Source organism: Hyla sarda, chromosome 3, assembly GCF_029499605.1.
Source record: "Hyla sarda isolate aHylSar1 chromosome 3, aHylSar1.hap1, whole genome shotgun sequence".
Taxonomy (NCBI): Eukaryota; Metazoa; Chordata; class Amphibia; order Anura; family Hylidae; genus Hyla; species Hyla sarda.
The window spans coordinates 7,055,035-7,080,951 of NC_079191.1; the positions used below are offsets into that span (position 1 = coordinate 7,055,035).

The 25,917-nt window shown below is 44.1% G+C and overlaps 1 protein-coding gene across 2 annotated transcripts in view; it reads left to right on the forward strand.

Annotated features, from left to right (window-relative positions):
• Positions 1-6,923: 6,923 nt before the first annotated feature.
• The window catches only part of DRC1 (dynein regulatory complex subunit 1), a 70,394-nt gene continuing 51,400 nt past the window's right edge, over positions 6,924-25,917 (forward strand). Inside the window, exons 1-3 of one of the 2 annotated variants that reach the window (XM_056562990.1) lie at positions 6,924-7,031; positions 9,319-9,451; positions 15,777-15,864. In XM_056562990.1, the coding sequence (XP_056418965.1) occupies positions 9,324-9,451; positions 15,777-15,864 (216 nt within the window). In that variant the 5' untranslated portion in view covers positions 6,924-7,031; positions 9,319-9,323. Of the gene's footprint in view, positions 7,052-9,318; positions 9,452-15,776; positions 15,865-25,917 lie in introns of both variants that reach the window. The other variant, XM_056562991.1, reaches the window with a different exon arrangement.

Genomic DNA, 25,917 nt, shown 5'->3' on the forward strand with positions numbered 1-25,917 from the left:
TCAGGTGACAGATTAAAAAAATTGTCTTTCCCCCCAAAATTTTTTATTTTTTATTTTTTTTTATATAAATCTTCCCCTATGATGGCCGACTTGTCCTCCCCACCTCCGCGCTGTTTTCATTGGCTCAGGCTTTCTATGACTGGAACAATAATTTTGGATCCGCTCCTGCCCGTAACACATCCCCCCCCCCCCCCCCCAACCCATACATCCCTGTGTACCCGCTGCAACGTCAGGCGGAGTAGTATTTAGTATTTAAGTATTTTTACGTTTGAGAATTGAGAATGTCAAACAAACGTGATCAAATGTGAATTTTATTTTTATTTAAATTTTTAGTAAAACGTCACAAATTCTTGTAAATATATTTGAACTATACAACGACGACAAACAAACAAAAATTCAGATCTTTTTACTGCTGTAACATGGCCTTTTTTTTTTTTTGCCGATGGTTTTAATTCTTCTGGAATCTGACCATATTTTTTTTTTAATTATTTTTTTAATTGTTTAAATAAAAATAAAATTTTTTTTTTTTTTTTTTACCAAAAGGTTGGAATTGTCCCAGATACTGTCCTAGTTTAAAAAAAGAAAAAAAAATAATTTAGAATATTCTTTTATGTCTTGACTTGGCCTTAGAGTAATGAACTGAAATTGACTGTATACAGCAGTGTTTTCCAAACTTTGTGCCTCCAGCTGTTGCAAAACTACAACTCCCAGCATGCCCGGACAGCCGTTGGCTGTCCGGGCATGCTGGGAGTTGTAGTTTTGCAACAGCTGCAGGCACAAAGGTTTGGAAATCACTGGTTTATGGGTGCTGGAGGTGCCATACGTGTCTGTGCGTGTGAATGAATACTCAAATTTTTTTTTTCTTAGTTAAACCTTTATTTATCTGGTCACTGACGGGCATTGTCCTGTGTAGGACACTATAGTGGGGCTGATGCCGCCTCAACTACAAATCTGACAATAAAAAACTGTTTCCATTCTCATGTTGTGCTGTTACTTCATATTGTTGAGATTTTAAAAATGTATGTATGTGTATGTGTGTATATATATATATATATATATATATATATATATATATATATATATATATAATTTTTTTTTATTTTTTTTTTTCATTTATATTAAGTATAATTATTATTCTAAAATATTAATGCATTAGAAAATATTTATTATAATATATATATATATATAAAAATATATATATATATATATATATATATATATATATATATAAAAATATATATATATATATATATATATATATATATAAAAATATATATATATATATATATATATATATATATATATATATATATATATATATATAAATATATATATATATATATATATATAAATATATATATATATATAATATAAATATAAATATAAATATAAATATAAATATAAATATAAATATAAATATAAATATAAATATAAATATAAATATAAATATAAATATAAATATAAATATAAATATAAATATAAATATAAATATAAATATAAATATAAATATAAATATAAATATAAATATAAATATAAATATAAATATAAATATAAATATAAATATAAATATAAATATAAATATAAATATAAATATAAATATAAATATAAATATAAATATAAATATAAATATAAATATAAATATAAATATAAATATAAATATAAATATAAATATAAATATAAATATAAATATAAATATAAATATAAATATAAATATAAATATAAATATAAATATAAATATAAATATAAATATAAATATAAATATAAATATAAATATAAATATAAATATAAATATAAATATAAATATAAATATAAATATAAATATAAATATAAATATAAATATAAATATAAATATAAATATAAATATAAATATAAATATAAATATAAATATAAATATAAATATAAATATAAATATAAATATAAATATAAATATAAATATAAATATAAATATAAATATAAATATAAATATAAATATAAATATAAATATAAATATAAATATAAATATAAATATAAATATAAATATAAATATAAATATAAATATAAATATAAATATAAATATAAATATAAATATAAATATAAATATAAATATAAATATAAATATAAATATAAATATAAATATAAATATAAATATAAATATAAATATAAATATAAATATAAATATAAATATAAATATAAATATAAATATAAATATAAATATAAATATAAATATTTTCTAATGCATTAATATTTTAGAATAATAATTATACTTAATATAAATGAAAAAAAATAAAAAAAAATTATATATATATATATATAAAATTATTTTGGACAATTCCGAACGGGGCGATACCAAATATGTTTTATTTTTTTGAGAAAAATGGGGAAACGGTAGTCATTTTGAATTTGTATTAGGGGCTTTTAGATCAAAAAATTTGTATTTTCTATTTTTAACTTTATTTTACACCTTTTAAAGTCCCTATAAGCGACTATTATATGCAATCATTGGATTGTATTTACTGTATAATGCTGCGCCTATTGCATAGCATTGTACAGGGAGATCATCACTCCATTGATAGTCTGGAGTAATGATCCAGGAGGGTGGTTAAAGGCCTCTGCTGCCGTTCTAACTCATCGGACCCCTGTGATCGCACTGTGGGGTCTGATGAGGGCCATCAACTTTACTAGCAAATGTCATATACACTGCTAAAAAAATAAATAAATAAAGGGAACGCAAATAACACAATGTAACTCCAATAAAGAGGGGTTCTGCAGGTGGTGACCACAGACCACTTCTCAGTTCCTATGCTTCCTGGCTGATGATTTGGTCACTTTTAAATGCTGGCGGTGCTTTCACTCTAGTGGTAGCATGAGACGGAGTCTACAACCCACACAAGTGGCTCAGGTAGTGCAGCTCATCCAGGATGGCACATCAATGCGAGCTGTGGTAAGAAGGTTTGCTGTGTCTGTCAGCGTAGTGTCCAGAGCATGGAGGCGCTACCAGGAGACAGGCCAGTACATCAGGAGACGTGGAGGAGGCCGTAGGAGGGCAACAACCCAGCAGCAGGACCGCTACCTCCGCCTTTGTGCAAGGAGGAGCACTGCCAGAGTCCTGCAAAATGACCTCCAGCAGGACACAAATGTGCATGTGTCCACTCAAACGGTGAGAAACAGACTCCATGAGGGTGGTATGAGGGCCCGACGTCCACAGGAGGGGGGTTGTACTTACAGCCCAACACCGTGCAGGACATTTGGCATTTACCAGAGAACACCAAGATTGGCAAATTCACCACTGGCGCCCTGTGCTCTTCACAGATGAAAGCGACCAGTTGTCCTTTGTAATGACATAACTCATTATATCATAAAATGTATGGCGCAACCAAAAAACACTATTTTTGTGGGGAAATGAAAAAGAAAAACGCAATTTTGCTAATTTTGGAAGCTTTCGTTTTCACGCCGTACAATTTATGGTAAAAATGACGTGTTCTTTATTCTGAGGGTCAATATAATTAAAATGATACCCATGATTACATACTTTTATATTATTGTTGCGCTTAAAAAAAAAATCACAAACTCTTTAACCAAATGAGTACGTTTATAATCCCTTTATTTTGATGACCTATAACTTTTTCATTTTTCCGTATAAGCGGCTGTATGAGGGCTCATTTTTTGAGCCATGATCTGTACTTTTTTTTGATACCACATTTGCATATAAAAAACTTTTAATACATTTTTTATAATTTTTTTAAATAAAATGTATTAAAAAAAAAGCAGCAATTTTGGACTTTTTTTTTTTTTACGTCCACGCCGTTCACCGTACGGGATCATTAACATTTTATTTTAATAGTTCGGACATTTACGCACGCGGCAATACCAAATATGTCTATTAAATTTATTTTTTTACGCTTTTTGGGGGTAAAATAGGCAAAAACGGACGTTTTACTTTTTTAGTGGGGGAGGGAATTTTTCCCTTTTTTTAATTTTAGATTTTTTTACACTTTTTTTTTTACACTTTTTTTTTTTTACACTTGAATAGTCCCCATAGGGGACTATTCATAGCAATACCATGATTGCTAATACTGATCTGTTCTATCGGTTATCTTCTGCTCTGGTCTGCTCGATCACAGACCAGAGCAGGAGACGCCGGGAGCCGGACAGAGGAAGGTGAGGGGACCTCCGTGCGGCGTTCTGAATGATCGGATCCCCGCAGCAGTGATGTGGGTGATCAGATCATTCATTGAAATCGCATACTGCTGCAGATGCCGGGATCTGTATTGATCCCGGCATCAGAGGGGTTAATGGCGGACACCCGCGAGATCGCGGGCGTTGCCGGCGGGTCCCTGGCTGCGATCAGCAGCCAGGATCAGCTGCGCATGACACGATGCCCGTGGTTATGTACAGGGCGTAAATGTACGTCCTGGTACGTTAAGTACCACCGCACTAGGATGTACATTTATGTCCTGCGTCCTTAAGGGGTTAAAGGATGGGACAGAACTAGTTTCGGTACCGGGACACCACAAGACCATATGCTGGTGCGGTTGGCCCTGGGTTCCTCCTAATACAAGACAATGCTAGACCTCATGTGGCCGGAGTGTGTCAGCAGTTCCTACAAGAGGAAGGCATCGATGCTATGGACTGGCCGCCCGTTCCCCTGAATCCGATTGAGCACATCTGGGATGTCTCGCTCCATCCACCACAGACTGTCCAGGAGTTGGTGGATGCTTTAGTCCTGGTCTGGGAGGACATCCCTCAGGAGACCATCCTCCACCTCATCAGGAGCATGCCCAGGCGGGCACGTGGAGGCCACACACACTACTGAGCCTCATTGGGACTTGTATTAAGGACATTACATAAAGTTGGATCGGCCTGTAGTGGGGTTTTCCGCTGTGATTCTGAGTGTGACTCCATATCCAGACCTCCAGGGGTTAATACATTTCATTTTCATTGATAATTTGTGTGTGATTTTGTTGTCAGCGCATTCAACTATGTAAAGAGGAAAGGATTTCATACGATTAGTTCTAGAGATGAGCGAACTTACAGTAAATTCGATTCGTCACGAACTTCTCGGCTCGGCAGTTGATGACTTTTCCTGCGTAAATTAGTTCAGCCTTCAGGTGCTCCGGTGGGCTGGAAAAGGTGGATACAGTCCTAGGAAAGAGTCTCCTAGGACTGTATCCACCTTTTCCAGCTCACCGGAGCATCGGAAAGCTGAACTCATTTATGCAGAAAAAGTCATCAACTGCCGAGCCGAGAAGTTCGTGACGAATCGAATTTACTGTAAGTTCACTCATCTCTAATTAGTTCATTCATTCACATCTAGGACGTGTTATCTTAGTGTTCCCTTTTATTTTATTTTTTTTTTTTTGTGCAGTGTATTTTTTTTTTATTTTTTTTTACATGCTGTGATTGGCATTGATCACAGCATCTAAATGGTTAAATGGGTTGTCCAGTGGAAGACAACTTATCCCCCAATGCACAGAATAAGGGGATGCGTGTCAAATTACTGTCGGGGGGGGGGGAACGGACTTTGGATGAGAGGAGAGTGTGCGCTCCATTCATTTCTATGAGAGTTGTGGAGTGCTGTACTTGGGTCTCTTTGACACTCATAGAAATGTATTTAAAGGGGTACTCCGCTGGAAAACCTTTTCTTTTAAACCAACTGGTGGCAGAAAGTTAAACAGATTTGTAAATGACTTCTATTTAAAAAAAAAAAAAATCCTTCCAGTACTTATCAGCTGCTGTATAGTACACAAGAAGTCCTTTTCTTTTTGAATTTCCTTTCTGTCTGACCACAGTGCTCTCTGCTGTCACCTCTGTCTATATCAGGAACTGTCCAGAGCAAGAGAGGTTTGCTATGGGGATTTGCTTTTATTTTGGACAGTTCCTAAAAGGGACAGAGGTGTCAGCAGAGAGCACTGTGGTCAGACTGGAAAGAACTACACAACTTCCTCTGGAGCATTCAGCAGCTGATAAGTACTGGAAGGATTAAGATTCTTTTTTAATAGAAGTAATTTACAAATCTGTTTAACTTTCTGGTACCAGTTGGTTTAAAAGATGTTTTCCAGTGAAGGTCCCCTTTAAGGATGCGTGCAGGAGCGCCCCCTCTCAGAGAGCTGGGGACCAGCAGTCGGCCCCCCTGCGATCACCTATCCTCTATCCCAGTGTTTCCCAACCACGGTGCCTCCAGCTGTTGCATAACTACAATTCCCACCATGCCCAGACAGCCTTCGGCTGTCTGGGCATGCTGGGAGTTGTAGTTTTGCAACAGCTGGAGGCACCTGGTTGGGAAACAAAGCTGAGGCTATCCTGTGAATATGTTGTCCCTTTTAAAGGGGACGCCGCAGTGCTCTCTGCTGACACCTCTGTCCATGTCAGGAACTGTCCAGAGCAAGAGAGATTTTTCTCCTACTCTGGACAGTTCCTAAAATGGACAGAGGTGTCAGCAGAGAGCACTGTGGTCAGGCAGAAAGAAAATTCTAAAAGAAAATAACTTCCTGTGTATTATACAGCAGCTGATAAGTACTGGAAGGATTGGGATTTTTTTGTGTGAGACTATGGCTAGTAGGTTTCCTATTACCTCCCCGGACACTCCGCTGTATAAACTGGCACCAATCATGTGTCTCTGTGATCGTTTAAAGAGCCTTTACATGGCTGTCTGGGCATGCTGGGAGTTGTAGTTTTTGTAATATCTGGAAATCCTCAGTGTGCACATAGCCTTAGGTATGGAGGTGCAATTCATGTCCATGTACTCCCCAAAACCCAGCCCAGCATCTGCAATGTAACCTCCCCAGCCCCCGCCACAGCTCACTAGGGGGCAGTGACGAGCACTCCAGCGCCTTCTCCATCCCTATTATAACTGATAGAAGACCGCGCCTGCGCACTGAACAAAAGCCCTTTAGCAGACCGTGGAGACTGCGCATGCGGATAAAGTCCTGCGTTCTGGATGGGGGTGGAGCTCTTCACTGAGAGGCAATGACGACATGCGCTGTGATTGGCTGTTCGCCGTCTCCAAGCAACAGGACGTAAACAACGCCGGGGAGATCAGCTGACGGTAACCGGTGAGAAACGGGGCCCTAATGTGATTATAACCGGGGACTCCGAACCCTCCCAGATACCCCCCCCCCCAATACTCCAAACCCTTCCAGATACCCCCCCCATACTCCAAACCCTTCCAGATACCCCTCCCAGATACCCCCCATACTCCAAACCCTCCCAGATACCCCCCATACTCCAAACCCTCCCAGATACCCCCCCATACTCCAAACCCTCCCAGATACCCCCCATACTCCAAACCCTCCCAGATACCCCCCATACTCCAAACCCCTCCCAGATACCCCCCCATACTCCAAACCCTCCCAGATACCCCCCCCATACTCCAAACCCTCCCAGATTACCCCCCCATACTCCAAACCCTCCCAGATTACCCCCCCATACTCCAAACCCTCCCAGATACCCCCCCATACTCCAAACCCTCCCAGATACCCCCCATACTCCAAACCCTCCCAGATACCCCCCATACTCCAAACCCCCTCCCAGATTACCCCCCCCCCATACTCCAAACCCTTCCAGATACCCCCCATACTCCAAACCCTCCCAGATACCCCCCATACTCCAAACCCTTCCAGATACCCCCCCCCCCATACTCCAAACCCTTCCAGATACCCCCCATACTCCAAACCCTCCCAGATACCCCCCATACTCCAAACCCTTCCAGATACCCCCCCCCCATACTCCAAACCCTTCCAGATACCCCCCCATACTCCAAACCCTTCCAGATACCCCTCCCATACTCCAAACCCCTCCCAGATACCCCCCCCATACTCCAAACCCCTCCCAGATACCCCCCCATACTCCAAACCCCTCCCAGATACCCCCCCCATACTCCAAACCCCTCCCAGATTACCCCCCCCCCATACTCCAAACCCCTCCCAGATTACCCCCCCATACTCCAAACCCCTCCCAGATACCCCCCATACTCCAAACCCTTCCAGATATCCCCCCCATACTCCAAACCCTTCCAGATACCCCCCCCCCATACTCCAAACCCTTCCAGATACCCCCCATACTCCAAACCCTTCCAGATACCCCCCCATACTCCAAACCCTTCCAGATACCCCCCATACTCCGAACCCTCCCAAATACCCCCCCATACTCCGAACCCTCACAGATAACCCCCATACTTCAAACCCTCCCAGATACCCCCCCCCCCATACTCCAAACCCTCCCAGATACCCCCCATACTCCAAACCCCTCCCAGATTACCCCCCCATACTCCAAACCCCTCCCAGATACCCCCCCCATACTCCAAACCCTTCCAGATACCCCCCCCCCATACTCCAAACCCTTCCAGATACCCCCCCCATACTCCAAACCCTTCCAGATACCCCCCATACTCCAAACCCTCCCAGATACCCCCCCCCATACTCCGAACCCTCCCAGATACCCCCCCCCATACTCCGAACCCTCCCAGATACCCCCCCCATACTCCGAACCCTCCCAGATACCCCCCCCCATACTCCGAACCCTCCCAGATACCCCCCCCATACTCCGAACCCTCCCAGATACCCCCCCCCATACTCCAAACCCTCCCAGATACCCCCCCCATACTCCGAACCCTCCCAGATACCCCCCCCATACTCCGAACCCTCCCAGATACCCCCCCCATACTCCGAACCCTCCCAGATACCCCCCCCATACTCCGAACCCTCCCAGATACCCCCCCATACTACGAACCCTCCCAGATACCCCCCCCATACTACGAACCCTCCCAGATACCCCCCCATACTCCAAACCCCTCCCAGATACCCCCCATACTCCAAACCCTCCCAGATACCCCCCCAAACTCCAAACCCTCCCAGATACCCCCCCCCATACTCTGAACCCCTCCCAGATACCCCTATACTCCAAACCCTCCCAGATACCCCTCCCAGATACCCCCCCATACTCCAAACCCCTCACAGATACCCCCATACTCCAAACCCTCCCAGATACCCCTCCCAGATACCCCCCCATACTACGAACCCTCCCAGATACCCCCCCCATACTACGAACCCTCCCAGATACCCCCCCATACTCCAAACCCCTCCCAGATACCCCCCATACTCCAAACCCTCCCAGATACCCCCCCAAACTCCAAACCCTCCCAGATACCCCCCCCATACTCTGAACCCCTCCCAGATACCCCTATACTCCAAACCCTCCCAGATACCCCTCCCAGATACCCCCCCATACTCCAAACCCCTCACAGATACCCCCATACTCCGAATCCCTCCCAGATACCCCCCCATACTCCGAACCCCTTCACACCTCTATACCCCTGATCATGCGTTCGGTTCTCCCCCACAGACATAATGAGCGGGGTCTCTGCAGCCATGGAGGGGGAGGAGACCTCTGGACCTTCGCTGGACTCCGAGGACCAACAAGAGCGAATCCGAGCGCGAAGACAGCGAATCGCGGCCAGGATAGAGGCCAAGAGACGGTGAGACACATCCCTGGCCTCCATACTGCAGTGTAAAGCATTGGGGAGAGCACATCTGCAGCCTGAGTCTCTGATGCAGTGTTTCCCAACCGGGGTGCCTCCAGCTGTTGCAAAACTACAACTCCCAGCATGCCCGGACAGCCGAAGGCTGTCCGGGCATGCTGGGAGTTGTAGTTTTGCAACAGCTGGAGGCACCCCGGTTGGGAAACACTGCTCTGATGATTCAGGAGGAGGTGTTTAGACTGACATAGACCCTAATAGACGGGGGTAAGCTCATAGACCAGACCTAAAATACAACCAGTCTTATCAAGCAATGCTGCAGGGTAAAGCATCAAGGATCGGAAGAGCAGCCTGAGGATGTGCGGAGGAGGATTCCTGAGGACCCTGGACTGCACAATCTGTGTAAAAAGATTAAGGAAGCAGAGCTGTAGTGTAAAGTATTAGGGATCAGAGGAGCTGCATGGGACTGCTATAAAATAGGAGGGGGATTTCAGGCTACCCTAAGCTGATATACTTAAAGGGGTACTCCGGTGGACAAACTTTTTTTTCTTTTTTTTTTAAATGAACCGGTGCCAGAAAGTTAAACAGATTTGTAAATAAATTACTTCTATAAAAAAAATCTTAATCCTTCCAGTACTTATTAGCTGCTGACTACTACAGAGGAAATGGTTTTCTTTTTGGAACACAGAGCTCTCTGCTGACATCATGACTACACTGCTCTCTGCTGACATCTCTGTCCATTTTAGGAACTGTCCAGAGCAGCAAATGTTTGCTATGGGGATTTTTTCCTACTCCGAACAGTTCTTAAATTGGACAGAGATGTCAGCAGAGAGCACTGTGCTCGTGATGTCAGCAGAGAGCTCTGTTTTCCAAAAAGAAAAGAATTTCCTCTGTAGTATTCAGCAGCTAGTAAGTACTGGAAGGATTAGGATTTTTTAATAGAAATAATTTACAAATCTGTTTAACTTTCTGGCATCAGTTCATTTAAAAAATAAATAAATAAAAAGGTTTTCCACCGGAGTACCCCTTTAACCCCTTAAGGACTCAGGGTTTTTCCGTTTTTGCACTTTCGTTTTTTCCTCCTTACCTTTTAAAAATCATAACCCTTTCAATTTTCTACATAAAAATCCATATTATGTCTTATTTTTTGCGTCGCCAATTCTACTTTGCAGTGACATTAGTCATTTTACCCAAAAATGCACGGCGAAACGGGAAAAAAAATCATTGTGCGACAAAATCGAAAAAAACCCGCCATTTTGTAACTTTTGGGGCTTCCGTTTCTACGCAGTGCATATTTCGGTAAAAATGACACCTTATCATTATTCTGTAGGTCCATACGATTAAAATGATCCCCTACTTATATAGGTTGGATATTGTCGCAATTCTGGAAAAAATACAAGCAGGAAAATTTATACGTTTAAGAATGTCATCTTCTGACCCCTATAACTTTATTTTTCCACGTACAGGGCGGTATGAGGACTCATTTTTTTTGCCGTGATCTGAAGTTTTTATCGGTACGATTTTTGTTTTGATCGGACTTTTTGATCACTTTTTATTCATTTTTTTTAATGGTATAAAAAGTGACCAAAATACGCTTTTTTGGACTTTGGAAATTTTTTGCGCGTACGCCATTGACCGTGCGGTTTAATTAATGAAATATTTTTATAGTTCGGACATTTACGCACGCGGTGATACCACATATGTTTATTTATTTATTTTTTTACACTGTTTTATTTTTTTTATGGGAAAAGGGGGGTGATTCAAACTTTTATTAGGGAAGGGGTTAAATGACCTTTATTAACACTTTTTTTTTTTACTTTTTTTTTGCAGTGTTATAGGTCCCCATAGGGACCTATAACACTGCACACACTGATCTCTTATACTGATCATTGTTATCCCATAGGGACCTATAACACTGCACACACTGATCTCTTATACTGATCATTGTTATCCCATAGGGACCTATAACACTGCACACACTGATCTCTTATACTGATCATTGTTATCCCATAGGGACCTATAACACTGCACTCACTGATCTCTTATACTTATCATTGTTATCCCATAGGGACCTATAACACTGCACACACTGATCATTGTTATCCCATAGGGACCTATAACACTGCACACACTGATCTCTTATACTGATCATTGTTATCCCATAGGGACCTATAACACTGCACACACTGATCATTGTTATCCCATAGGGACCTATAACACTGCACACACTGATCTCCTATGCTGATCCCTGCTTTGACCGCCACTTCTAAAGGGTTAATACCGCACATCGCCGCGATCGGCGATGTGTGGTATTAGCAGCGGGTCCCGGCCGTTGATGAGCGCCGGGACCGACACGATATGATGCAGAATCGCGGCGCGATCCCGCTTCATATCGCGGGAGCCGGCGCAGGACGTAAATATACGTCCTGCGTCGTTAAGGGGTTAAGGACCAGACCATTTTTCATTTTTTCCTCCTGACCTTCTAAAAATCATAACGCTTTCAATTTTGCACCCACAGACCCATACGATGGCTTTTTTTTTTGCGCCACCAATTGTACTTGACACAAATGACTTCAATCATTTGACACAAAACCAAAATATATATATTTGTGGGGCATAATAGAAAAAAAAATCTCGCTCTTTTGTAATTTTTAGGGGCTCCCGTTTTTTCGGTAAGAATGACACCTTATCTTTATTCTGTAGGTCTGTACGGTTACAATGATCCCCGACTTATATAGGTTTTATCTTATTTCTATAAGCACCAAAATTAGTATGTTTAAAAATGTCCTCCTCTGCCCCCTATAATTTGTTTATTTTTCCATATACAGGGCTATTTGAGGTCTATTTTTTTGCGCTGTGTTCTGTAGTTTTTATCGCTACCATTTTTGTTTTGTCCGGACTTTTTGATCGTTTTTTATACAATTTTTTAGGGTATACAAAATGACCAGAAATACGTAATTTTGGACTTTTTGTGTACGCCACCGACCATGCGGTTAAATTAACGATATATTTTTATAGTTCAGACATTTTCGCACGCAGCGATACCACATATGTTTATGTTTATTTATGTTTACATATATATATATATAATTTTTTTTATTTGTTTACTTTTTCTTTTTTTAAATGGGAAAAGGGGGGGATTCAAACTTTTATCAGGGAAGGGGTTAACTCACATTTATTAACTTTTTTTTAAACTTTTTTACGCCATTTTTTAGTCCCTATAGGGGACTATTACATGCAATCTTCTGATTGCAGACACTGTTCATTAGCATAGCATTGATCAGTGTTATCAGCGCTCTGCTGCTCCTGCTTGGATCTCAGGCATGGAGCAGCAGATCGCCGATCGGACAGAGGTGGAGACAGGTAGGGACCCTCCATACAGCTGTTCGGGAGGCTGTGATTCCACCCCGGCGGTCCTGAACAGCCCGACTGAGCTGCCAGAAATGGTTTAGTTTCAATTAACTATGATCCCTGTGTCTAAGGAGTTAATGCCGGGCATCACCCCCGATCAGGGATGTCTGGTATTAGCCACGGGTCCTGGCGGCTGATAGCGGCTATGACGCGGGGTCAGCATGTGACCCGTGTTATAACACGGGAGCGGGACAGGTACGCCCTCCTTGGTCCTTAAAGGGGTACTCCGGTGGAAAATTATTTTTTTTTTTAAATCAACTGGTGCCAGAAAGTTAAACGGATTTGTAAATCACTTCTATTGAAAAAATCTTTACCCTTCCAGTACTTATTAGCAGCTGTATGGTGCAGAGCAAATTCTTTTCTTTTTGAATTTCTTTTTTGTCTTGTCCACAGTGCTTGTCCACAGGAACTGTCCAGAGTAGGAGAAAATCTCCATAGCAAACCTATGCTGCTCTGGACAGTTCCTGACACGGACAGAGGTGTCAGCAGAGAGCACTGTGGACAAGACAAAAAAGAAATTCAAAAAGAAAAGAATTTCCTCTGCAGCATACAGTAGCTGATAAGTACTGGAAGGATTAAGATTTTTTAATAGAAGTAATTTACAAATCTGTTTAACTTTCTGGCAGCAGTTCATTAAAAAAAAGTTTTCCACCGGAGTACCCCTTTAAGGTGTTAAAGGAAATATCCATACAAAATTATCCACAGAATAGGGCATAAGTAACTGATTGCGGGGGTCCGACCAATGGGCCCCCCGCAACCTCCTGAACAGACCCGAGTACAAGGCATCTTCGGCGCTGCCATAGAAATGAATGGTAGACGACACGCGCTCCTCACTCTGAGCCGAATCCTGTCCCGGAGATCACAAGGGGAGTGGGGGGGGGGGGTCCTAGCTGTCGGACCCCCGCAATCTGCTACTTAGTGGGTGTACAGACCCAACAAGCTGAGCTGCAGTATAAAGCATTAGGGATCAAAAGGAGCAGCATGGGACTCTTATGAGACAGGAGGGGTATTCTGACTCCCACCTACTTCAATACACAGTGTATCTAAGCTGGAGTCACTGATACATGTGATACATGCACCGCCCCAAAGTCTCAGGAGCAGAGCTGCAGTGTAAAGCATTAAAGGGGTACTCCACTGGAAAACATTTTCTTTAATCAACTGGTGCCAGGAAGTTAAACAGATTTGTAAATTACTTCTATTAAAAATTTTAATCTATCCAGTACTTATCAGCTGCTGTATGCTCCACAGGAAGTTGTGTAGTTCTTTCCAGTCTGACCCCAGTGCTCTCTGTCCATTTTAGGAACTGTCCAGAGCAAGAGAGGTCTTCTATGGGGATTTTCTCCTTCTCTGGACAGTTCCTAAGAGGTGTCAGCAGAGAGCACTGTGGTCAGGAAAAAAGGAAATTCAAAAAGAAAAGAACTTCCTGTAGAGCATACAGCAGCTGATAAGTACTGGAAGGATTAAGATTTTTTAATAGAGGCATTTTACAAATCTGTTTAACTTTCTGGCACCAGTTGATTTATTTTTTTCCCCAGTGGAGTACCCCTTTAATGTGCAGTGTACAGTCCACCATACTTTTCACTGCCGCCCTGCTTGTTTACATGTTATCTCTATACACGAGAGCCCAATCCCATCCAAACATTTTAGCAGATTCTCAAGATGTAAATGTGACTCTTAAAGGGGTACTCCACTGGAAAACTTTTTTTTTTTATTAAATCAACTGGTGCCAGAACGTTAAACAGATTTCTAAATTACTTCTATAAAAAAAAAAAAAATCTTAATCCTCCCAGTACTTATCAGCTGCTGTATGCTCCACAGGAAGTTGTGTAGCTTCTTTCCAGTCTGACCACAGTGCTCTCTGCTGACACTTTTATCTGTGTCCGGAACTGTCCAGAGCAAGAGAGGTTTTCTATGGGGATTTTCTCCTCCTCTGGATTGTTCCTAAAATGGACAGAGGTGTCAGCAGAGAGCACTGTGGTCAGACCGGAAAGAACTACACAACTTCCTCTGGATCATACAGCAGCTGATAAGTACTGGAAGGATTAAGATTTTATAATAGAAGTAATTTACAAATCTGTTTAACTTTCTGGAACCAGTTGATTAAAAAAAAAAAAAAAAGGTTTTCCACCGGAGTACCCCTTTAAGGGTCACATTTACATCTTGAGAATCTGCTAAAATGTTTGGATGGGATTGGGCTCTCGTGTATAGAGATAACATATAAACAAGCAGGGCGGCAGTGAAAAGTATGGTGGACTGTACACTGCACATTAAAGGGGTACTCCACTGGAAAAAAAAATATTTAAATCAACTGGTGCCAGAAAGTTAAACAGATTTGTAAATTACTTCTATTAAAAAATCTTAATCCTTCCAGTACTTATCAGATGCTGTTATGATCCACAGGAAGTTCTTCTCTTTTTGAATTTCCTTTCTCTCTGACCACAGTGCTCTCTGCTGACACCTCTGTCCATTTTAGGAACTGTCCAGAGTAGGAGCAAATCCCCATAGAAAACCTCTCCTACTCTGGACAGTAACTAAAATGGACAGAGGTGTCGGCAGAGAGCACTGTGGTCAGGCAGAAAGGAAATTCAAAAAGAAAAGAACTTCCTGTGGATCATATCAGCAGCTGATAACTACTGGAAGGATTAAGATTTTTAATAGAAGTAATTTACAAATCTGTTTAACTTTCTGGCACCAGTTGATTTAAAAAATAAAATGTTTTGTCTTTTAAATCATTATATTTATCTAGGACTCATCTTGGGTTACATCAGTGGTCACAGAACTACAACTCCCAGCATGCCCTGATAAGCCAACCGCTGTTACGTCATGTCCCCTCTAGAGCTGCGCTCACTATTCTGCAGGTTGCCGCTGTATGAGGGGACATGCTGGCTCTTACATTTGTTCTTGTTGGCCCTAGGGAGGCTCTCGGGGAGGACCCCGGCGCCATCATGGAACGTAAGGAGACGCCCCGCAGGAGCTACAAGCAGATGGACGACAGTCGGCAGGTGAGTGCGAACCATAGAGGGTCAGAAAGATCTGCGCAGGTATGTGGTCACATCTACCTACCTGCTGCAAAACTACAACTCCCAGCATTCCCGGACATACATATACATATATATATATATATATATATATATATATATATATATATATACACACATATACATATATATATATATATATATATATATATACACACATATACATATATATATATATATATATATATATATATATACACATATACATATATATATATATATATATATATATATATATATATATTCCACCATACTCTTGTGGAGGGGCCCTTGACCTGGGATGAGGCCCCTTATGGTGACATTCCTGAGAAACACAAAGTTACTGACACTCGAGGGCCCCACAGTGACAAAGAGAGGAAGCTGAGTCACACTGCCCCCATAACAGTGACCTCCACCGTGCCCCCATAACAGTGACCACCACCGTGCCCCCATAACAGTGACCTCCACAGTGCCCCCATAACAGTGACCACCACCGTGCCCCCATAACAGTGACCTCCACCGTGCCCCCATAACAGTGACCTCCACCGTGCCCCCATAACAGTGACCTTTACAGTGCCCGCTAACAATAGCCTCCTCAGTGCCCCCATAACAGTGACCTCCACAGTGCCCCCATAACAGTGACCTCCACAGTGCCCCCATAACAGTGACCTTCACAGTGCCCCCACAACAGTGACCTTTACAGTGCCCACTAACAATAGCCTCCTCAGTGCCCCCATAACAGTGACCTCCACAGTGCCCCCATAACAGTGACCTCCACAGTGCCCCCATAACAGTGACCTCCACAGTGCCCCCACAACAGTGACCTTTACAGTGCCCGCTAACAATAGCCTCCTCAGTGCCCCCATAACAGTGACCTCCACAGTGCCCCCATAACAGTGACCTCCACAGTGCCCCCATAACAGTGACCTCCACAGTGCCCCCACAACAGTGACCTTTACAGTGCCCACTAACAATAGCCTCCTCAGTGCCCCCATAACAGTGACCTCCACAGTGCCCCTAAAACAGTGACCTCCACAGTGCCCCCACAACAGTGACCTTTACAGTGCCCGCTAACAATAGCCTCCTCAGTGCCCCCATAACAGTGACCTCCACAGTGCCCCCACAACAGTGACCTTTACAGTGCCCGCTAACAATAGCCTCCTCAGTGCCCCCATAACAGTGACCTCCACAGTGCCCCCATAACAGTGACCTCCACAGTGCCCCCATAACAGTGACCTTCACAGTGCCCCCACAACAGTGACCTTTACAGTGCCCACTAACAATAGCCTCCTCAGTGCCCCCATAACAGTGACCTCCACAGTGCCCCCATAACAGTGACCTCCACAGTGCCCCCACAACAGTGACCTTTACAGTGCCCGCTAACAATAGCCTCCTCAGTGCCCCCATAACAGTGACCTCCACAGTGCCCCCATAACAGTGACCTCCACAGTGCCCCCATAACAGTGACCTTCACAGTGCCCCCACAACAGTGACCTTTACAGTGCCCACTAACAATAGCCTCCTCAGTGCCCCCATAACAGTGACCTCCACAGTGCCCCCACAACAGTGATCTTTACAGTGCCCGCTAACAATAGCCTCCTCAGTGCCCCCATAACAGTGACCTCCACAGTGCCCCCATAACAGTGACCTCCACAGTGCCCCCATAACAGTGACCTTCAGAGTGCCCCCACAACAGTGACCTTTACAGTGCCCACTAACAATAGCCTCCTCAGTGCCCCCATAACAGTGACCTCCACAGTGCCCCCATAACAGTGACCTCCACAGTGCCCCCATAACAGTGACCTCCACAGTGCCCCCATAACAGTGACCTCCACAGTGCCCCCACAACAGTGACCTTTACAGTGCCCGCTAACAATAGCCTCCTCAGTGCCCCCATAACAGTGACCTCCACAGTTCCCCCATAACAGTGACCTCCACAGTGCCCCCATAACAGTGACCTCCACAGTTCCCCCATAACAGTGACCTCCACAGTGCCCCCATAACAGTGCCCTCCACCGTGCCCCCATAACAGTGCCCTCCAACGTGCCCCCATAACAGTGCCCTCCACAGTGCCCCCCATAACAGTGCCCTCCACAGTGCCCCCCATAACAGTGCCCTCCACAGTGCCCCCCATAACAGTGACCTCCACAGTGCCCCCCATAACAGTGACCTCCACAGTGCCCCCCATAACAGTGACCTCCACACTGCCCCCCATAACAGTGACCTCCACAGTGCCCCCCATAACAGTGACCTCCACAGTGCCCCCCATAACAGTGACCTCCACAGTGCCCCCCATAACAGTGACCTCCACAGTGCCCCCCATATTAATGACCTCCACAGTGCCCCCCATAACAGTGCCCTCCACAGTGCCCCCATAACAGTGCCCTCCACAGTGCCCCCATAACAGTGCCCTCCACAGTGCCCCCATAACAGTGCCCTCCACAGTGCCCCCATAACAGTGACCTCCACAGTGCCCCCATAACAGTGACCTCCACAGTGCCCCCATAACAGTGACCTCCACAGTGCCCCCATAACAGTGACCACCACCGTGCCCCCATAACAGTGACCTCCACAGTGCCCCCATAACAGTGACCACCACCGTGCCCCCATAACAGTGACCACCACCGTGCCCCCATAACAGTGACCTCCACCGTGCCCCCATAACAGTGACCTCCACCGTGCCCCCATAACAGTGACCTCCACCGTGCCCCCATAACAGTGACCTCCACCGTGCCCCCATAACAGTGACCTCCACAGTGCCCCCCATAACAGTGACCTCCACAGTGCCCCCCATAACAGTGCCCTCCACACTGCCCCCCATAACAGTGACCTCCACACTGCCCCCCATAACAGTGACCTCCACAGTGCCCCCCATAACAGTGACCTCCACAGTGCCCCCCATAACAGTGACCTCCACAGTGCCCCCATAACAGTGACCTCCACAGTGCCCCCATAACAGTGACCTCCACAGTGCCCCCATAACAGTGACCTCCACAGTGCCCCCATAACAGTGACCTCCACAGTAGCTCCATAACAGTGACCTTCACAGTGCCCCCATAACAGTGACCTCCACAGTGCCCCCATAACAGTGCCCTCCACAGTGCCCCCATAACAGTGCCCTCCACAGTGCCCCCATAACAGTGCCCTCCACAGTGCCCCCATAACAGTGCCCTCCACAGTGCCCCCATAACAGTGCCCTCCACAGTGCTCCAGAACAGTGACCTCCACACTGCCCCCCATAACAGTGACCTCCACACTGCCCCCCATAACAGTGACCTCCACAGTGCCCCCATAACAGTGCCCTCCACAGTGCCCCCATAACAGTGCCCTCCACAGTGCTCCAGAACAGTGACCTCCACACTGCCCCCCATAACAGTGACCTCCACAGTGCCCCCATAACAGTGCCCTCCACAGTGCCCCCATAACAGTGCCCTCCGCAGTGCCCCCATAACAGTGCCCTCCACAGTGCCCCCATAACAGTGCCCTCCACAGTGCTCCAGAACAGTGACCTCCACACTGCCCCCCATAACAGTGACCTCCACACTGCCCCCCATAACAGTGACCTCCACAGTGCTCCCCATAACAGTGACCTCCACAGTGCCCCCCCATAACAGTGACCTCCACAGTGCCCCCCATAACAGTGACCTCCACAGTGCCCCCATAACAGTGACCTCCACAGTGCCCCCATAACAGTGACCTCCACAGTGCCCCCATAACAGTGACCTCCACAGTGCCCCCATAACAGTGACCTCCACAGTAGCTCCATAACAGTGACCTCCACAGTGCCCCCATAACAGTGACCTCCACAGTGCCCCCATAACAGTGCCCTCCACAGTGCCCCCATAACAGTGCCCTCCACAGTGCCCCCATAACAGTGCCCTCCACAGTGCCCCCATAACAGTGCCCTCCACAGTGCCCCCATAACAGTGCCCTCCACAGTGCTCCAGAACAGTGACCTCCACAGTGCTCCCATAACAGTGACCTCCACAGTGCCCCCATAACAGTGACCTCCACAGTGCCCCCATAACAGGGACCTCCACAGTAGCTCCATAACAGTGACCTCCACAGTGCCCTCATAACAGTGACCTCCACAGTGCCCCCATAACAGGGACCTCCACAGTAGCTCCAGAACAGTGACCTCCACAGTGCCCCCATAACAGTGAAGAGGCCCACCTGCTGGACATATATGGAGACACGTGTATATAGTATATACTGCAGATCATGTATAGAGGAGGAGGAGAGCACCACCTGCTGGTCATATATGGAGACACACGTGTATATAGTATATACTGCAGATCATGTATAGAGGAGGAGAGCACCACCTGCTGGTCATATATGGAGACACACGTGTATATAGTATATACTGCAGATCATGTATATAGGAGGAGGAGAGCACCACCTGCTGGACATATATGGAGACACGTGTATATAGTATATACTGCAGATCATGTATATAGGAGGAGGAGAGCACCACCTGCTGGTCATATATGGAGACACACGTGTATATAGTATATACTGCAGATCATGTATAGAGGAGGAGAGCACCACCTGCTGGACATATATGGAGACACGTGTATATAGTATATACTGCAGATCATGTATAGAGGAGGAGGAGAGCACCACCTGCTGGTCATATATGGAGACACACGTGTATATAGTATATACTGCAGATCATGTATAGAGGAGGAGGAGAGCACCACCTGCTGGTCATATATGGAGACACATGTGTATATAGTATATACTGCAGATCATGTATAGAGGAGGAGAGCACCACCTGCTGGACATATATGGAGACACATGTGTATATAGTATATACTGCAGATCATGTATAGAGGAGGAGGAGAGCACCACCTGCTGGACATATATGGAGACACATGTGTATATAGTATATACTGCAGATCATGTATAGAGGAGGAGGAGAGCACCACCTGCTGGACATATATGGAGACACATGTGTATATAGTATATACTGCAGATCATGTATAAAGGAGGAGGAGAGCACCACCTGCTGGTCATATATGGAGACACATGTGTATATAGTATATACTGCAGATCATGTATAGAGGAGGAGAGCACCACCTGCTGGACATATATGGAGACACGTGTGTATATAGTATATACTGCAGATCATGTATAGAGGAGGAGGAGAGCACCACCTGCTGGTCATATATGGAGACACACGTGTATATAGTATATACTGCAGATCATGTATAGAGGAGGAGAGCACCACCTGCTGGTCATATATGGAGACACACGTGTATATAGTATATACTGCAGATCATGTATAGAGGAGGAGGAGAGCACCACCTGCTGGACATATATGGAGACACATGTGTATATAGTATATACTGCAGATCATGTATAGAGGAGGAGGAGAGCACCACCTGCTGGTCATATATGGAGACACACGTGTATATAGTATATACTGCATATCATGTATAGAGGAGGAGGAGAGCACCACCTGCTGGTCATATATGGAGACACACGTGTATATAGTATATACTGCAGATCATGTATAGAGGAGGAGAGCACCACCTGCTGGTCATATATGGAGACACACGTGTATATAGTATATACTGCAGATCATGTATAGAGGAGGAGGAGAGCACCACCTGCTGGACATATATGGAGACACACGTGTATATAGTATATACTGCAGATCATGTATAGAGGAGGAGAGCACCACCTGCTGGACATATATGGAGACACACGTGTATATAGTATATACTGCAGATCATGTATAGAGGAGGAGAGCACCACCTGCTGGACATATATGGAGACACACGTGTATATAGTATATACTGCAGATCATGTAAAGAGGAGGAGAGCACCACCTGCTGGACATATATGGAGACACACGTGTATATAGTATATACTGCAGATCATGTATAGAGGAGGAGAGCACCACCTGCTGGTCATATATGGAGACACATGTGTATATAGTATATACTGCAGATCATGTATAGAGGAGGAGAGCACCACCTGCTGGACATATATGGAGACACGTGTATATAGTATATACTGCAGATCATGTATAGAGGAGGAGGAGAGCACCACCTGCTGGTCATATATGGAGACACACGTGTATATAGTATATACTGCAGATCATGTATAGAGGAGGAGAGCACCACCTGCTGGACATATATGGAGACACATGTGTATATAGTATATACTGCAGATCATGTATAGAGGAGGAGAGCACCACCTGCTGAACATATATGGAGACACACGTGTATATAGTATATACTGCAGATCATGTATAGAGGAGGAGAGCACCACCTGCTGGACATATATGGAGACACATGTGTATATAGTATATACTGCAGATCATGTATAGAGGAGGAGAGCACCACCTGCTGGACATATATGGAGACACATGTGTATATAGTATATACTGCAGATCATGTATAGAGGAGGAGAGCACCACCTGCTGGACATATATGGAGACACACGTGTATATAGTATATACTGCAGATCATGTATAGAGGAGGAGGAGAGCACCACCTGCTGGTCATATATGGAGACACATGTATATAGTATATACTGCAGATCATGTATAGAGGAGGAGAGCACCACCTGCTGGACATATATGGAGACACACGTGTATATAGTATATACTGCAGATCATGTATAGAGGAGGAGAGCACCACCTGCTGGTCATATATGGAGACACATGTGTATATAGTATATACTGCAGATCATGTATAGAGGAGGAGAGCACCACCTGCTGGACATATATGGAGACACACGTGTATATAGTATATACTGCAGATCATGTATAGAGGAGGAGGAGAGCACCACCTGCTGGACATATATGGAGACACACGTGTATATAGTATATACTGCAGATCATGTATAGAGGAGGAGGAGAGCACCACCTGCTGGTCATATATGGAGACACATGTGTATATAGTATATACTGCAGATCATGTATAGAGGAGGAGGAGAGCACCACCTGCTGGACATATATGGAGACACACGTGTATATAGTATATACTGCAGATCATGTATAGAGGAGGAGAGCACCACCTGCTGGACATATATGGAGACACACGTGTATATAGTATATACTGCAGATCATGTATAGAGGAGGAGAGCACCACCTGCTGGTCATATATGGAGACACACGTGTATATAGTATATACTGCAGATCATGTATAGAGGAGGAGGAGAGCACCACCTGCTGGACATATATGGAGACACACGTGTATATAGTATATACTGCAGATCATGTATAGAGGAGGAGAGCACCACCTGCTGGACATATATGGAGACACATGTGTATATAGTATATACTGCAGATCCTGTATAGAGGAGGAGAGCACCACCTGCTGGACATATATGGAGACACATGTGTATATAGTATATACTGCAGATCATGTATAGAGGAGGAGGAGAGCACCACCTGCTGGACATATATGGAGACACATGTGTATATAGTATATACTGCAGATCATGTATAGAGGAGGAGGAGAGCACCACCTGCTGGACATATATGGAGACACATGTGTATATAGTATATACTGCAGATCATGTATAGAGGAGGAGAGCACCACCTGCTGGTCATATATGGAGACACACGTGTATATAGTATATACTGCAGATCATGTATAGAGGAGGAGAGCACCACCTGCTGGTCATATATGGAGACACATGTGTATATAGTATATACTGCAGATCATGTATAGAGGAGGAGAGCACCACCTGCTGGTCATATATGGAGACACATGTGTATATAGTATATACTGCAGATCATGTATAGAGGAGGAGGAGAGCACCACCTGCTGGACATATATGGAGACACACGTGTATATAGTATATACTGCAGATCATGTAAAGAGGAGGAGAGCACCACCTGCTGGACATATATGGAGACACATGTGTATATAGTATATACTGCAGATCATGTATAGAGGAGGAGAGCACCACCTGCTGGACATATATGGAGACACATGTGTATATAGTATATACTGCAGATCATGTATAGAGGAGGAGGAGAGCACCACCTGCTGGTCATATATGGAGACACATGTGTATATAGTATATACTGCAGATCATGTATAGAGGAGGAGAGCACCACCTGCTGATCATATATGGAGACACACGTGTATATAGTATATACTGCAGATCATGTATAGAGGAGGAGAGCACCACCTGCTGGACATATATGGAGACACGTGTATATAGTATATACTGCAGATCATGTATAGAGGAGGAGAGCACCACCTGCTGGACATATATGGAGACACACGTGTATATAGTATATACTGCAGATCATGTATAGAGGAGGAGAGCACCACCTGCTGGTCATATATGGAGACACACGTGTATATAGTATATACTGCAGATCATGTATAGAGGAGGAGAGCACCACCTGCTGGACATATATGGAGACACACGTGTATATAGTATATACTGCAGATCATGTATAGAGGAGGAGGAGAGCACCACCTGCTGGACATATATGGAGACACGTGTATATAGTATATACTGCAGATCATGTATAGAGGAGGAGGAGAGCACCACCTGCTGGTCATATATGGAGACACATGTGTATATAGTATATACTGCAGATCATGTATAGAGGAGGAGAGCACCACCTGCTGGACATATATGGAGACACACGTGTATATAGTATATACTGCAGATCATGTATAGAGGAGGAGAGCACCACCTGCTGGACATATATGGAGACACACGTGTATATAGTATATACTGCAGATCATGTATATAGGAGGAGGAGAGCACCACCTGCTGGACATATATGGAGACACGTGTATATAGTATATACTGCAGATCATGTATAGAGGAGGAGAGCACCACCTGCTGGACATATATGGAGACACGTGTATATAGTATATACTGCAGATCATGTATAGAGGAGGAGGAGAGCACCACCTGCTGGACATATATGGAGACACACGTGTATATAGTATATACTGCAGATCATGTATAGAGGAGGAGGAGAGCACCACCTGCTGGACATATATGGAGACACACGTGTATATAGTATATACTGCAGATCATGTATAGAGGAGGAGAGCACCACCTGCTGGTCATATATGGAGACACATGTGTATATAGTATATACTGCAGATCATGTATAGAGGAGGAGAGCACCACCTGCTGGACATATATGGAGACACACGTGTATATAGTATATACTGCAGATCATGTATAGAGGAGGAGAGCACCACCTGCTGGACATATATGGAGACACACGTGTATATAGTATATACTGCAGATCATGTATAGAGGAGGAGAGCACCACCTGCTGGACATATATGGAGACACATGTGTATATAGTATATACTGCAGATCATGTATAGAGGAGGAGAGCACCACCTGCTGGACATATATGGAGACACACGTGTATATAGTATATACTGCAGATCATGTATAGAGGAGGAGAGCACCACCTGCTGGACATATATGGAGACACACGTGTATATAGTATATACTGCAGATCATGTATAGAGGAGGAGAGCACCACCTGCTGGACATATATGGAGACACACGTGTATATAGTATATACTGCAGATCATGTATAGAGGAGGAGAGCACCACCTGCTGGACATATATGGAGACACACGTGTATATAGTATATACTGCAGATCATGTATAGAGGAGGAGGAGAGCACCACCTGCTGGACATATATGGAGACACACGTGTATATAGTATATACTGCAGATCATGTATAGAGGAGGAGAGCACCACCTGCTGGACATATATGGAGACACACGTGTATATAGTATATACTGCAGATCATGTATAGAGGAGGAGAGCACCACCTGCTGGACATATATGGAGACACACGTGTATATAGTATATACTGCAGATCATGTATAGAGGAGGAGAGCACCACCTGCTGGTCATATATGGAGACACATGTGTATATAGTATATACTGCAGATCATGTATAGAGGAGGAGAGCACCACCTGCTGGACATATATGGAGACACACGTGTATATAGTATATACTGCAGATCATGTATAGAGGAGGAGAGCACCACCTGCTGGACATATATGGAGACACA